At 44.7% G+C, this 14,715-nt stretch overlaps 1 protein-coding gene across 4 annotated transcripts; it reads right to left on the minus strand.

Moving 5' to 3' along the window:
* Nucleotides 1–11,361: 11,361 nt before the first annotated feature.
* On the minus strand, nucleotides 11,362–14,715 carry DNASE2 (deoxyribonuclease 2, lysosomal). 4 transcript variants are annotated; one of them, XM_027851332.1, is made up of 7 exons: nucleotides 14,594–14,715; nucleotides 13,992–14,099; nucleotides 13,158–13,326; nucleotides 12,980–13,058; nucleotides 12,528–12,689; nucleotides 12,206–12,403; nucleotides 11,362–12,013 (listed from the first exon to the last, which is right to left on the minus strand). In XM_027851332.1, exons 2-7 carry the CDS (start codon nucleotides 14,084–14,086, stop codon nucleotides 11,649–11,651), a joined length of 1,068 nt encoding a protein of 355 aa, XP_027707133.1. In that variant the 5' UTR covers nucleotides 14,087–14,099; nucleotides 14,594–14,715; the 3' UTR covers nucleotides 11,362–11,648. The 4 variants fall into 4 exon arrangements, with proteins under 4 accessions (XP_027707133.1, XP_027707132.1, XP_027707131.1 ...); XM_027851331.1 differs by lacking the exon at nucleotides 14,594–14,715 and adding an exon at nucleotides 14,334–14,475; XM_027851330.1 differs by lacking the exon at nucleotides 14,594–14,715 and having other exon boundaries at nucleotides 13,992–14,323.

Consider the following 14,715-nt stretch of genomic DNA (forward strand, 5'->3'; position numbering starts at 1 on the left):
AGTCATAGTGGAGAGCATTTGGGTGAAGTTCAATGGGGGAAGAGGGAAGGGAGAACAATTAAGCGCCTACTATGTGCCAGGTGCTTTATAAATATCACATGTATGTATGATATATGTGTATATATACTCACATATTTTATATATGTATATACACATCGCAACTCTAGGAGATAGGTGCTATTATAATTTTACAGTTGAAGAAACTGAGGCAGATGGGCGTTAAGTGACTTGCCCAGGCTCACATAGGTAGTCTAAGTGTCTTAGGCCCGATTTGAGCTCAGGACTTAGTAACTGCAGACCCAGAGTTCCATCCACTGTGCCACCAAGCTGACTCAATGAAAAGATAAACACATGGTATTTGTCAGGACAGTACACTTAAGATCACCTGGCCAGAAGATGGCTACATGTGGGAAACAGATAAATAACCTGGTAAGGAAGCATGCTGTGGGAGTGATGGAAGAAAACAATTCACAGCACCTCTGCTGGGGAGCTGTCTGCCCAGAGCAAAGTAGCGAGTAAACCCTTGCCTTGCCTCGTCAAAAGGTAGAGAAAAGGGGAAGCTCCTATTCTGGACTCCGTCTGACTCACGAAGAACCAGCTGTCATGTAGAAATGACGACAGCCTTGGGAGGGGGTTATCCTGCTAGAGCAGGGGTGGGGAACCTGCAGCCTCGAGGCCACATGAGGCCCTCTAGGTCCTCAAGGGCAGCCTTTTGGACCAAGTTTGGATTCAGTCGAAGGCTGCACTGAAGACCTAGAGGGCCACATGTAGCCTTGAGGCCGCAGGTTCCCCAACCCTGTTCTAGAGATTGCCATGGATAGTGGACATCATCTGATTTGGGCAGAAAGATGAAAGGATAGGATTCCCTGCTCTACAATTCTGCAGGGGAAGTTGTCCCCAGAGGAATGGAAAGCTCTGATTAGACAGTTCTGATGAGGAAGAGAAGGATCTTCCAAGGAGAACAACGTGGTTATGTGGTTTGTTTTTTTAAGATGTATAGGAAATGGGGGCAGCTTGGTGGCACAGTGGATAGAGCACTGGTCCTAGAGTCAGGAGGACCTGAGTTCAAATCTGGCTTCAGGCACATAATACTGCCTAGCTGTGTGACTCTGGGCAAGTCATTTAATAACCCCAATTGCCTCACTTAAAAAAAACAATGTATAGGAAATGGAAACAGGGTCAGGTAACTAAAGATAAATGCCAAAATGTGGCCTGAACAGGTTAAGAGAAGCACTGAAGCTCAGAGAGGGCCAAGACTGGAGCTGAAGGCTTGCCACAAGAGAAACCTCTCTTTAAGCTGAGTTGGGGATAAAAATCCCAGAGTTGGAAGGGGCCTCAGAAATATTGGATCCAACTCATACCCAAACATGATAGCCTCTACAACATACCTCCACCCTATTCCTAGACTGCTTTTCCACTTTGGGACTAATCCTTGTTGTTAGGAAGCTTGTAGACAAAGCCTACATTTCTTTCTCTGCAACTTCCATTTTTGCTAATTTTGCCATCTGGGTCCAAGCAGGATTCATGTACTTCTCCTCATGATAACCCATCAAATACTTCAGGACACTTATCATGTATCCTGAAATGTTCTGTTTTTCATCCTTTGCCTTTTACAAAATCTTATTTTTCGTTTTGATGGTCACCTTTTTTTTTTCCTAAAAATATTCTTTTCTTTTCCCTATCAAGCCATCTCTGGTAATAGAATATTTTAAGTGCAGGGAGAAAAAGCAGTTGAGCAAGACCAAAGGAAACATTGTATCTGAGAGCCAAGGAAATATTCCATTCCCGTGGTTCCCCACCTCTGCAAAGAAAAGAGGGAAGCACACTTTGTCAGCTCTCTTCAGAGGCTGAGCGCGGTTATTTTCATTATATAGTGTTTGGTCTTTAACTATTTCCATTGCTGTAATTATCCGCGTATTTTCTTTCTGGTGCTTCTTGCTTCAATCTGTGTTAGTTCATCTAAGTCTTCTCATGCTTCTCTGAATTATTTATGTTTTTGTTTTGTTTTGCTTTTTGGTGAGGCAATCAGGGTTAAGTGACTTGCCCAGGGTCACACGGCTTGTAAGTATCAAGTGCCTGAGGCCAGATTTGAACTCAGGTCCTCCTGACTCCAAGGCAGAAGCTCTATCCACTGCGCCATCTAGCTGCCACCTAGCTGCCCCCTATATTTGTCATTTCTTACAGAGCAGCAATATTCCATCACTATTTTATGCTAGACCTTTCTGTTTTTTCACTTCTTTGAAGGTACGCACCTAATAGAGTAAGATCTCTGGGCAAAAGGGTGTGAAGAGTTCAGCCATTCCCCCCTCCCCATCATTCCAAAGTGATTCACAGCTCCACCAACAGTGTGCCCATCTTTTTGCAGCCCCTCTGACTAGAACAAATTCTATTCCCAATTTACTGAGGTTAAACTTCACAGTTGTTTTGACTTATGTTTCTTATCAGTGATTTAGAATAATTTTTCATAGGTTTGATAATAATAATAGCTAACAGTTATGTGGCACTTACCATGTGTCCGGCACTTCACTGAGCATTTGACAAAGATTTTCTCATTTGATCCTAACAACAATGCAGGGAGGTGGGTGCTAGTATGATCTCCATTTCGATACTTTCACAATTTTTTTTGAGAACTGTTTGCTCCTATCCTTTGATCATTTATCCATTGGTCTCTCTCTTTCTTAAAAATTTTTTTTAATAAGTCTTGACATTTTTTAATGACACTATAATTTCTTCTGTTATCCCTTTTCCCTTTCTCATCCAGAGTAATCCTATATAACAAATAGTATTTTTAAAGACAAAAAAAATCAGCAAAACTGATCAATACATTCAAAAAGTCTGAAAAATATGTGCAATGTGCCGCGATCATAGACCTCCTACATCTGCAAAGGGTTGGAGTAGGTGTGTCTTCTATCTCTTCTTTAGAGCCATGCTTATTCTTTGAAATTTTGCGACATTCATTTTTTTTAATGGTTCTTTTCATTTACATTGTTGTAATCATTGTGTATATCGTTTCCTTGGCTTTATTTCTTTTCCCTTCTTTTACAGCCAAATTCTTAAAACTTTATAACCTTGAAATCCAAGTATTGACCTCACCACTTAATTGAAATTGCTTTCTCCAAGGTTAGCAATGACCTCCTAATTGCCAAATCTAATAGTTTTTTCTCAATCCTCATCCTTCTTGACCTCTCTGCAACCTTTGACATTATTGACCATCTCCTATGTTTTGGTGACATTACTCCCTCCTCAGTCTCCTCCTAACTGTCTGACTATTTCTTCTCAGTTTCCTTTGTTGGATCAGCATTCATGTCCTGCCCCCAATATTTGGGTATACCACAATACCATGTGCTGTGTTCTCCTCTGTACACTCTCTTTTGGTGACCTAATTAGCTTTCATGGATCCGATGATCACCTTCGTTCCTATGACTCTCTAACCTATGCATTTAGCCCTTACTTAGCTCCAGACCCTCTTTACCTCCTTCCTGCTAGAATTTCCTCTTGCATGTCCCATCAATATGAACAAAAGGGAACTCATCACCTTTTCCTCAAAACCCAACCCCTGTGTCTGGAATATTCGAACTCACTTCTGCCTCTTGGAAATCCTGGCTCTCCAAGTTTCAGGTAGCTCATGTAGCAACTAGTACATGAGGCCTTTCCTGATACACACACACACACACACACACACACACTCACAGTGGTTAGTGCTTTCCCCAACCTCCCCTTTGTATTTCTTCATACATACTATATAAATACATATGTATGCATCATGAACTTCCACATATTAATTTGCTTTTCTGTATACTTATTATTTCCCTGTAAACTATCTCTCCTCAGTATGGAAGCTCCTTGAGGGCAGGGATTGTTGGTTTTTCTGTTTGTATCCCCAGTATCTAGCACAGTAGTCTACACATAATAAATGCTTAATAAATGTTTGTTGAATTAAATGGAACAAAACATCACCAGTTCCTTCATCTGGTGCTAGCATGGCATGGTCTCCAGTCCTCCACCATCTTGATTCATCCCTCTCAGAATGAAGTCCAGTTTGTCATCTTGACTCTCTAGCAGTCCTCACCCCAAGCAGCTTTCTACACCGATCGTTTGAGTACATCTATCATGTCCCCTGTCCATGTCCTTTCTGGGCTAAGTATCCCCAGTTCATTTAATTGAACCCAAATGGTTTCAAGGCACTTCACCATTCTGGTTACCCTTTTCTAGTTATTCTCTTATCATTGTGCTTCCTGATATAACCCATGGCCCCGATCAGCCCCCTATACTAAAATGTAACACTCAGAATGGGAAACAACACTTCAAATAGGAAGCATTATTACCTTATGGTCTTTCCAGGGCAAAATAAAGCAGGACTGTCGCCTTCCTAGCCCTGGACACTATTCCTCTGCTACTTACTTATATGACCTTGGGGAAGTCATTCAGGCCTCAGTGTCCTTACGTATAAAATGAGGAGGATGTGGCTTGATTTTCTTCCAGATCTAAATTCATGATTCTTTTTTTCCATTTTTATTAAATGTTTCGTTGAAAACAACATGCGTTGAATAGTAATATAATCAGCTAAACTTGCACAGAAACAATTTTCATTGCATTTCAATATATGATACTTTTTCATGACAATTTTTCTGTCAGTCCACATCCCCATTGAGATTCTTTGACCATTCGTTGCCATTCACTTTTCCTCAAATATTAATAGTGTGCATTTGGTCTTTCTGTTTTGGCTTTTTTCATTTTGCATTCTTTCATTAGGTCTTCCCAGATTTCTTTCCATTTCTTATTCTTGTCGGTTAATTGCCTTGCAATATTCCTATTGGGCAGCTAGGTGGTGCAGTGGACAGAGTGCCAGGGCTGGAGTAAGGAAGACTCATCTTTCTGAAGTCAAGTCTGGCCTGAGACACTCCCTAGCTGTATGACCCTGGGCAAGTCATGTAACTCTTTGCCTCAGTTTCCTCTTCTGTAAAATGAGCTGGAGAAGGAAATGGCAAACTGCTGCAGAGTCTCTGCCAAGAAAACTCCAGATGGAGTCATGAAGAGTCGGACAAGACTGAAAAACAACTGAATAACAAAATTCCTTATTACTCTTGAGGGTATGGCCATCCTCCCATCTTCATCCAGACCTGAAACATAGGTGTCATCCTCAACTCTTCACTCCCTCTCTCATCCCCTGTAACCAATCAGTGGTCAAGTCTTATCTTCTCTGCCTTCCCACCATCTCTCATGTTCTCCTTTCTCTCCTCTGACACGGCCACCACTAGATGAAAGCCCTTGTCACAAAACGCCTAGATGATGGTAAGAGCCCACTGATCAGTCTCCTTGCCTCAGACCTCTCTCCACCCCAATCCATCCTCCATTTATCTGTCAAATTCATCCTCCTAAAATGCAAGTCTGACCATACCACCCTTCCCACTCCTTCCCCATTTAAGAGACTCCAGTAGCTCCCAATCATGTCCAGGATCAAGCAGAAAATCTTCTGTTTGGCCTTTAAAGGCCTTCATAACCTGGCCCCTCCTTATCTCATCTTCTTACACTTCATTCTCTCCTGATCCAGTGGCACTGCCCTCTTTACTGTTTCTCACCCAGGACGCTACACACTATGAATGTTTTCACTCGTTGGCCCTCATGCCAAGAACTCTCTCCTTCCTCATCCTGGCTGTCCTGGCTCTCCTCAAGTTTCAACTAAAGTCTCACTTTCTCCAAGAACCTTTCCCTCTCTCCTCAACCTTAGTGCCTTCACTTTCAGATTATCTCTAATTTACCCTCCATACAACTTATTTCATAGTTGTCTGCATGTTGTCTCTCCCCCATTAGACTGTGAGCTCTTTGTGAACAAAGACTGTCTTTCGCCTTCCTTTGTATCTCCAGCATTTAGCACAGCGCCTGGCACATAGTAGACACTGAAGAAGTGTTTATGAACAGACTAGACAAAACTGATTTTTTTAAACCCACATGTCAAATTTTACATTTGTCTCTATCAAATTAATAATCTTATTAAATTTCAACCCATATCATAACCTGTCAAATTTTTTCTCAATCCTTATTCTGTCCTCTTGGGTGTTAGCTATTCCACCTGCTTCATGTCATCCACCAATTTGATAAGTATGGCATCTTATGTATAACTTTATCCAAATCACTGAGAGAAACCGTTTTAATAACTCAAGTCCAAACACTGATCCCTGGGGCACTCCACTGGAGACCCTCCAAGGTGAAATTGAAACATGGATAAAACTACTACAGTTATCCCTTCCACATCTCGGAAGTTAGGGGTGTGGCACCTCTGAGATCTGGAAAAATCTGCGCAAAATTTTTTGGCCCGCCCTTTGTACCAGAGAAGAAGTCTGAATTCTTTCTTTTTTTAATAGGGTGTTTACGGTACTTTATTGTAAAATTTGGTTTAAGTATTTGGTCAAAGGCTCTGGGTCATCTGCTGGCCTTCGAGTATCATCTGCAGCTTCTACAAAACTCCCCCTAAATTCCCATTTAATTTCTTACACCAACCCATGAAATATCTACACCATGATGGGGAAAGTTGCAATGTGAAAGGAATAACTGTACTCCTTCTGTTGAATCACTCGGTTAGTTGTACAGGAACCGCTCAAGTTGGGGGTTATACTCCATACTCTTTGAAGTCCCTTCTCATTCATAGATTTGGAGATTCTCAGTCCATATGTCCATTTCCCACGCCCCAGAGTTGGGGGAAATGTTGGGGAGCATGACGGAACTTTACAGGCATTCCAGAGCTACCTTCTGTGTTGCCATGATAATGTGCAGAGACATTCCAGGGCAGAGCTGTTGTTTGAGCTGGACTGAAATGGAAGAAGTTGATATCCAGGTATAAAAGACCTGGGGACTGGTATCTAGTACTGAAGAGTGACCCTCTACATAGGGCTTCTCTTGTAGCAACTCCTTTCACTGTCTGGGAGGGCAAGTCTAGCAGTCACGTCAGACCCCTTCTGCCAGCTTTTTGGTTAGAGCAAATTCCCAGGAAACTGAGTGGGGGAACTTTGGGGATGCCTACCTACAAGGGGTGTGGTATTATCTTCAGCATCTCATTACATTCAGGTCATTCTTATAAAGATTTTATGATGATGAGAGACATATGGCTCAGTTGTTGCTGGTATTCCTCCTAATCGCCATTTTAAGAAAAATAATCCCATTGATGTTTTTTTCCCCCTAATCTTTAGGTATCCAGTTGAATCTGGAAGGGAGCACATGTTTTCATTTATTCAATCTCCTCTGTAATTCACTATTTTATGAGGCAATACTGCTTAGAATTTTCCATATCCTCCTCCGTGTTTTACAAATGAATTTGTGCCCTAGACCTGATTTGCTCTCTGGGTTTGTGAACTGAAGTAGTTTCTGGGCTCTTTGGATTTCTTGTCATGGTAACTAAGTCGTACAGGTTGAACTTCTGCAAGAAATGGTAACGATCCAGTCAGTATTGATAATGAGTCGACTTCTTTCTCTATTGATTTTCAGTTTTTTGGTGTCAACAACTTCAATTCAATAAGCATTTATCAAGTGTCTACTGGGAACCAGGCATCTTGCTTGGTGCTGGGGATACAAAGGCAAAAATGAAACAATTCCAGAGCCAAGATGGTGGAGGAAAGGCAGGGACTCACCTGAGCTCTCCCTCAAACCCCTCCAAATACCTTTAAAAATGACTCTAAACAAATTCTAGAGCAGCAGAACCCACAAAAAGACAGAGTGAAACAAATTTCCAACCCAAGACATCTTGGAAGGTCAGAAAGAAAGGTCTGTTGCACCAGGGTGAGAGAGGAACACAGTCCATCACAGGCCGTGCCAGCATAGCCTGGGCCCCAGCAAACCAGGAGCAGGCCTTGGGAGTCACTGAATCAGCAATGGCAGCTGCTTCCAGAGCTCTCAGCCCACAGGGTATAAGGGGGGTCAGACAACTGGTCAGAAGGAGATTACAGGAGTCTTTTTGCTAGCACTGAGGTGGGACTCTGTTGCTTTGCCCATACTCAGATTCGGTTTGCAGTCCTAAATGGCAGTCTAGGATGGTAGTCCCAGTTGGAGGAGAACTAGCCCACCCCAGCTTGCGGCCACAGTGGAGGAGGAACCCTCTTCACAGTTCCAGGACAGAAAAGATTGTATGTTGTCACTCACAGACCAGAGCAGAGGCCAGGATAGTAGTAAATACCTCTCCTTATTTCACAGCACCTTGGCAGAACTGGAAACTGACAGGGTCGCTAGAAGTTTCTCTGAAAACGGCAGCACAAAACCCATGAAGTTTGGTACAATTCATCCTCTCACCCTGGAAGCAAAACCCTACTTTAACAAAGAGTTAAAAAATAGGCTAGGAAAATGAGCAAACAATGGGGGAAAAGAAACCTCTGACTACAGAAAGTTACTATGATGATAAGGAAGATCAAAACGTGCTCAGAAGAAGACAATGAAGTCAAAGTTTCTACATTCAAAGCCTCTAAGAAAAATATGAATTGGTCTCAGGCCATGAAAGCGTTCAAAGATTTTGAAAATCAAGTAAGAGAAGTAGAGGAGCAATTGGGAAGAGAAATGAGAGTCATGCAAGAAAATCGTGAAACAATTCTATTTTCTACTAGGGGAAAACAACATCTTTGGGAGGCAGGTAGGTGGCACAGTGGATAGAGTGCCAGGCCTGGGGTCAGGAAGACTCATCTTCCCAAACGGGATCACAGAGTAAGACATGGCTAAAGTGACTGAACAAGAGCAAATACATGGTACATACAAAGCAATTTAGGGGAGAAGAGAAAACTAACAAAGGAGTAGGATCTAGTATAGTAGGTGGCACAGAGTCCTGGAGGAAGTTCGGTGGAGAAGGAGAGGGAAGCTCTCCAAGCATGGGACATACAGGTGGGAGATTGGGAGATGGGATGGCACGCCTGGGGGACAGCAGGAAGACCAGTTTGGCTGGAATGTAGTGTGATAAAGGAGAATAACATGAAGTCTGGACTTCTGAATGCTCTTTCAATCTCAAAAAGCTCACAGGAGCCTGGTCTATTATGTCTCCAATAACCATTCAGCTAGGACCAAGAAAGAATACACAAAACAGATAGAATAGAAACAGCATCATGTGTTTGTGTCCACATGGTAGCTGGGTGGAGACAGCAAGATAGGTTGCTGAAGCCATTGCTACTACATCTCTCCCTCTCCTCCTTTCCTTCCCACTCCCCCAAATCTGAAGGCTTAAAGTATTTTTCCTTCCTTCTCACTAGATAGAAAACTATCAAGAAAATTAGAGTTCTTTTTTTCCTCATATTTCCACATTAGTCATGTTATGAAAGAAGAATCAGAACAAAAGGGAAAAACCATGAGAAAGAAAAAAACAACAAAACAAAAAGGAGAACATAGTATACTTTGATCTGCATTCAGACTCCATAGTTCCTTCTCTGGATGTGGATAGGATTTTCCATCATGAGTCTTTTGAAATTGTCTTGTATTGTATTGTATTGTAATCATTGTATTGCTGAGAAGCGCTAAGTCTATCAAAGCTGGTCATCACACAATGTTGCTGTTATTGTGTGCATTGTCTTCCTGGTTCCGCTCACTTCACTCAGTGTCAGTTCGTGTAAGTCTTTCCAAGTTTTTCTGAAATCCACCTGCTCATCATTTCTTATAGAACATTAATATTCCATTATATTCATACACTACAACCCAATTGCTGGGCATTCCTGCAATTTCTAATTCTTTGCCACCAATTCTTTGCTATAAATATTTTTGTAGATGTGGGTCCTTTCCCCTTTCTTATGATCTCTTTGGGATACAGATCTAGTATTGCTATTGCTGGATCAAAGGGAATGCACAGTTTTATAGTCCTTTGGGCATAGTTCCAAATTGCTCTCCAGAATGGTTGGATCAGCTCACAACTCCACCCAACAATGCATTCGTGTTCCAATTTTCCCACATCTTCTCCAACATTTATCATTTTCCTGTTTTGTCATGTTAGCCAATCTGATAGGTGTGATGTGGTACATCAGAGTTGTTTTAATTTGCATTTCTCTAATCAATACTGATTTAGAGCAGAAAACGAGAGTTCTTTTTGGTCCTTTGAGTCTTTTGTATACACATTCAATTCTGGCTTAGTAGCCAGTTAAAAGGTTTTCCATCACTATTCAATAAAGTCAATGAGAAATTGCCATAGGATACCTGTGTATCCTCTGAATTAGGAAGGGAAAGGGCTCCTCCATCACACACCTCAGGAAGTAGGATCACCAAGTCTCCATATAAGATTGCCAACTGGCACTGGATACCATGTATGGTCTAAAGATTTTATTGGCCAGTCCCTTCCCCCATCACACATCCTATTATTGAGTCAACTTCTTTTATTAAATATTATATTCACAAAACATCTTTTCTTAAACATTTTGTTTACATGTCTCATTTTATTTTTTGTCTCAATTTATTTAAATATATCATTTTGTTCCATCCCCAAGACTGAACCACCACCAGATTAACATGAAAATAGGTCCTTGGAAAGCAAGAGTTGTCTATCGCAGGACCCCTACTTAGTAAGTCAAGAAGCATTTATTAAGCACCTATTATGTCCCAGGCACTGTGCTAAATACTGGGGATATAGGAAAAAGTAAAAAAAAAAAAACCCTCAAAAAACCCAGTGCCTGCCCTCAAGGAGCTCACAATCTAATGGGGGAGATAAGCTATTCAAACAGGCTAAATTGAGATCACTCAACAGAGGAAAGGCACTAGAATTAAGGGGGATCAGGAAAGGCTTCCTGTAGAAGGTAGAATTTTTAACTGGGACTTCATAGAAGCCAGGAAAGCCAGGAGGCAGAGATAAAGAGGGAGAGAATACTGGTCCTGGGTGACAGCCAGTGAAAACACTTGGAGTCAGGAAATGGAGTGCCTTGTTGGAGGAATGGTAAGGAAGCCAGAGTCAGTGGACATCCACATACACAGAAGAGAGTAAAGGGTAAGAAATCTGGAAAGGTGGGGGAGGGCCTGCTTATGAAGGGCTCAGTGGAGAATTTTGTATTTGAGTCTGGAGGTGATAGGGAACCCCTGGAGTTTACTGAATGGTTTGGGGGGTGGGGGAGGCAATGTCACTCCTTCTAGCTCAGCACAACCCATTCAAGCTTGAGCTCATACCTTTTAAGAGTCCAGGGTCATCCCCATGTCATGACAAGGCAACTACAGTATGGTAGTAAGTGCATCATAGAGGTGAGAACAATGGTGAGATCAAAGAGGGAAGGCCTTTGTTAATAAGGGGTAGGCAATCTAGGAAGATTTCCTGAAGGAAGTAGCATTTGAGTTGGGTTTTAAGGAAAGAGTAGCAGGCCAGCTAGGTGGCGAAGTGGCTAGAGTAGAGTACTGGCCCTGAAGTAAGAAGGACTTCAAATCCATCCTCAGACACTTACTATCTGTGTGACCCTGGGCAAGTCACTTAACCCCGATTGCCTCCAAAACAAAGAAAGGATAAGAATTCACTAAGGGAAGAGTTGGACGGGGAGGGCAATTCAGGCACAGGAAAAGTGTGGCAGAAAATGAAGAGTATGAGACATGCTCTCATGGGGCAGAGGACAGATCACACATTTCAGGGAGACTCCCAGTTACTCTATTCTCTCCTGGGAGCAGGAGTAGGTAGACTGCCCTGTGAGGGGTTGGGCCAGGGTTCTCCCTGCCCTCTGCCCTCAATGACCCCTGATCTCAGGTGTTAATGATGAACAGGGCTCAAATTTTCTCACCAGTGGCCGGAAGGCTTTCCACAGGGCAGGCATTTGGGAACAGAGTGTACCCCCGCCACGATGCTCCTCTGCATAGTTGCGGTTCAGATCCCCTATGCAGGTCCAGGTGCTGTTGAGTGCCACACACCACTTGGCATGGTCATGGGTGGCACTGAAGGGAGGCATAGTTGAGTCAGGGAAGGCCAGCTCCAGCACATTTAACACATGGAAGGGGCCAGAACAGTTGGAAGGCAGCACTTTACTTGTTCTGGGCCAGAACTGGACAAACAGGTCACTACCCAGAGCTGTGGTCAGCCAGCCAGAATACAGGTCTGTGGGAGACAATACCTAGTCAAGGCCAAGAGACTTGAGGTCCTAGTCATGGCCCCACCTCAAACTGACCCAAACACTGAAAACCTCTCTCAAACTTCCCTTTCTGTATACATCAAAGGTCTGAATGACCCTCATGGACTAAGGGGGTGAGGGTGGGGATGACTACCTTCTTTGCCCCACCTGGGCCTCACCATCTTGGAAGTCATTAAACTTGGCAAAACTCTGGAAGACAACCCCGGCTCTTGAGGTGAGAGTGACACCTCGATTCCAGGGGCCCTGGCCCACATGGTGACCTTCAGCAGCACGTTTTAGCTCCGGCAGGTCCTGGGCAAAGGTTCCTTCTAGCCTGTAGTCATATACCTGGGGATAGGTGTAGGTCAGCTGTTTGCCTGAAGGAGGACACCCAGAGGGTAGGAAAGGGAAAAACGGTTTGACTGCCTCCACACTCCCCAAAGATTAGCCTCTTTCAAATCCACAGACACACCCTCCCCAGGGTGTCCCCGGTAGGCTCACCAATCTCTCGGAACTGGCTATAGGTGAAAGTGACACAGAGTAGGGTCTGTCCATAGGTCTGGGCAGTTTGGGGCCAGTTATAGGATGAGTTAGCATGTGGTGGGAAGTGAGGGACGCTGTGGACCAACCAGATGCCACTATCTCTGTTCAGAAGAAGCACACCTAAAATGGAGAGGGGAAAGGGGCTGGGAGACATGGAGACGCCAGAGTTCCTGAGGTCCCAGAAGTTGATGGGAGAGATGAGGAAAACCGTTTGACCGAAAGTTGTCAACCCAGCCCAGACACTTGCAAGAAGGACAGGTGAGCCCAGCTTGGACACAGTTGGGGAGAGGTCACAAGGAGAAAGGGAAGGTCAGCCTAGGCCCAGGAATATGGGGAGAATGGGTCATTTAAGGACTGGAAATACAGGCATACATCAATCCCAGACATAGACACAGAAGGCTGAATCTCACCCTTGGTGTGTCCTCGGTAGGTGGTATCAGGGCCTCCATTACCTAAGGGTGGCTGGTCATTGTACAGTAGGTAAGCCAGCTAAAGGGAAGTATAGGGCAAAACATGAGCAGGGTACTGTGCTAGTTTCCCCCACGTTCCTAGGCTCACTTCCCTCAAGTGCCTGGCCCAGGCCCTCACCTCACTCAAGTTGCCTTGGTACAGCTGATTCATGGTCCGTCCCACAGCCCCCTGGGTGCTGTCAATGGAGATGGCACCCTCTTGCCAGCCCCCACTGTTTCCATCCAGGTACATGTAGTTGAGTCCTTTCAAGGAATCAGGCAGGGCTGGTAGCTTGTAGGTCACAAACCTGGGGAGAAGAGAGGGATGGGGGAAGAAAGAGAGCAGGGCAGCCAGGAAGAAGTGAGAGTGTGGTCTGTGTCCAGGGTGGTAAAGTATTGTAGAATTCAAGTCTAAAAGGGTCTTTAGAGATCATCTTCTAGTCTAAATATCTTATTTTACATATAGGGTAATGTGAGGGGAAGAAACTTGTTCTGGGTCATAGAGGCAGGATTCAAACCCAAGTGCTGACTCCAAATCCAGATCTCATTCCAGAACACAAATATGGAGCTAGGACTCCATACCCTCAAGCACCCCACTCTAACCCTTCCATCTATGAGAGGCAGGCCAGAAAGAGGGTGGGAAGACAGATAGAAGCAGTAGAAAAGACAGAAAAAAAATTGATTTGGGTTAGGGCTAGATGGAGGGGGGGAGTGCCACTGGAATTGTGGGGAAGTGGAGCTACTTTGCAACATCATAGATTTCAAGCTGAAAAGGACCTTGGTGGTCATTCATTCAATCCCCTCATTTAACATATGGGGAAATTGAGGGCCATAGCCCAGAAGGGTCTTGCCCAACAACATCACCAAGGTAATATTCATCTCCAGCTCTCCTGACTCCAGCTCAGGCGGCTGTTCTCTCCAGATAAAGCCTAAATTGGGGGGAGGGGAGAATTTGGGGGAGCCTATGACTCACCAGTCCACAGGCTGTCCAGCGTCTCCATAGCAGGAGATGGTGGTGGCGGCGGCGGCGGCCCGCAGGAGCCCTGCCAGGAGCAGGAGGGTCGTCATGAGGTGAGGAGGTCTGAAACAAGAGGACAGGGGCTTGGGTGGTGGAGGTGGGGTCCCCATGGTGTAACAGTTCTGGCAGATCTGGGCTCCACCCCTGCGTAGACGGGAGTCCATAAGTCAGCCCTGAGATGGGCGGGGGAGGGCCCCCAGGACCGAGAACAGGCGGCCCCCTGGCTGATCACAAGACTGGGCCCTCGAGATTCACAAACTCTCACTTCCCTAAATCACGCCGCCCACTCGCAGTCACCTGAGTTAAAAGTTTCCGTCCCAGGGAGGGAGGAGAAAGCCCTACTCCCAGGGGAGACCCCGAGACCCCAGTTCCCCGGACCCAGAGGCCTTAAACCGGCAGAGGCAGCAATGGGAGAAGTTTCATCTTTCCGGACACAGCTCTCAATACCCCCCCTTCCCGCCCCCACTGTACTGGCCCGCCCACGACCCGCCCACTGGATCGTCCAGCCAGACTCCTCCCCTCGACTCGCGAGCGACCACTTGCCGATCACACTCTACCTGGTCTCTCTGCACTTTCTTTTTTCAGTCTGTAAAACGGAATTACCACTCCCTGCTGGCCCACCTGCAGGACCTGCTGCCAGGATCCAGCTAGACAACGTTTCTGCACTTCCGGGGTCGAG

Source organism: Vombatus ursinus, unplaced genomic scaffold, assembly GCF_900497805.2.
Source record: "Vombatus ursinus unplaced genomic scaffold, bare-nosed wombat genome assembly UNPS02009173.1, whole genome shotgun sequence".
Lineage (NCBI taxonomy): Eukaryota > Metazoa > Chordata > Mammalia > Diprotodontia > Vombatidae > Vombatus > Vombatus ursinus.

What these genes read in the sequence shown, in the direction of transcription:
- DNASE2 (XM_027851330.1), bottom strand. Translation starts at nt 14,200, where the DNA reads ATGGACTCCCGTCTACGCAGGGGTGGAGCCCAGATCTGCCAGAACTGT. An exon ending in TAGCCAGTTCCGAGAGATTG is followed by an intron (nt 12,404 to 12,527) that starts GTGAGCCTACCG and finishes GTCCTCCTTCAG; the next exon opens with GCAAACAGCTGACCTACACC. An exon ending in GTTTAATGACTTCCAAGATG is followed by an intron (nt 12,014 to 12,205) that starts GTGAGGCCCAGG and finishes TGTCTCCCACAG; the next exon opens with ACCTGTATTCTGGCTGGCTG.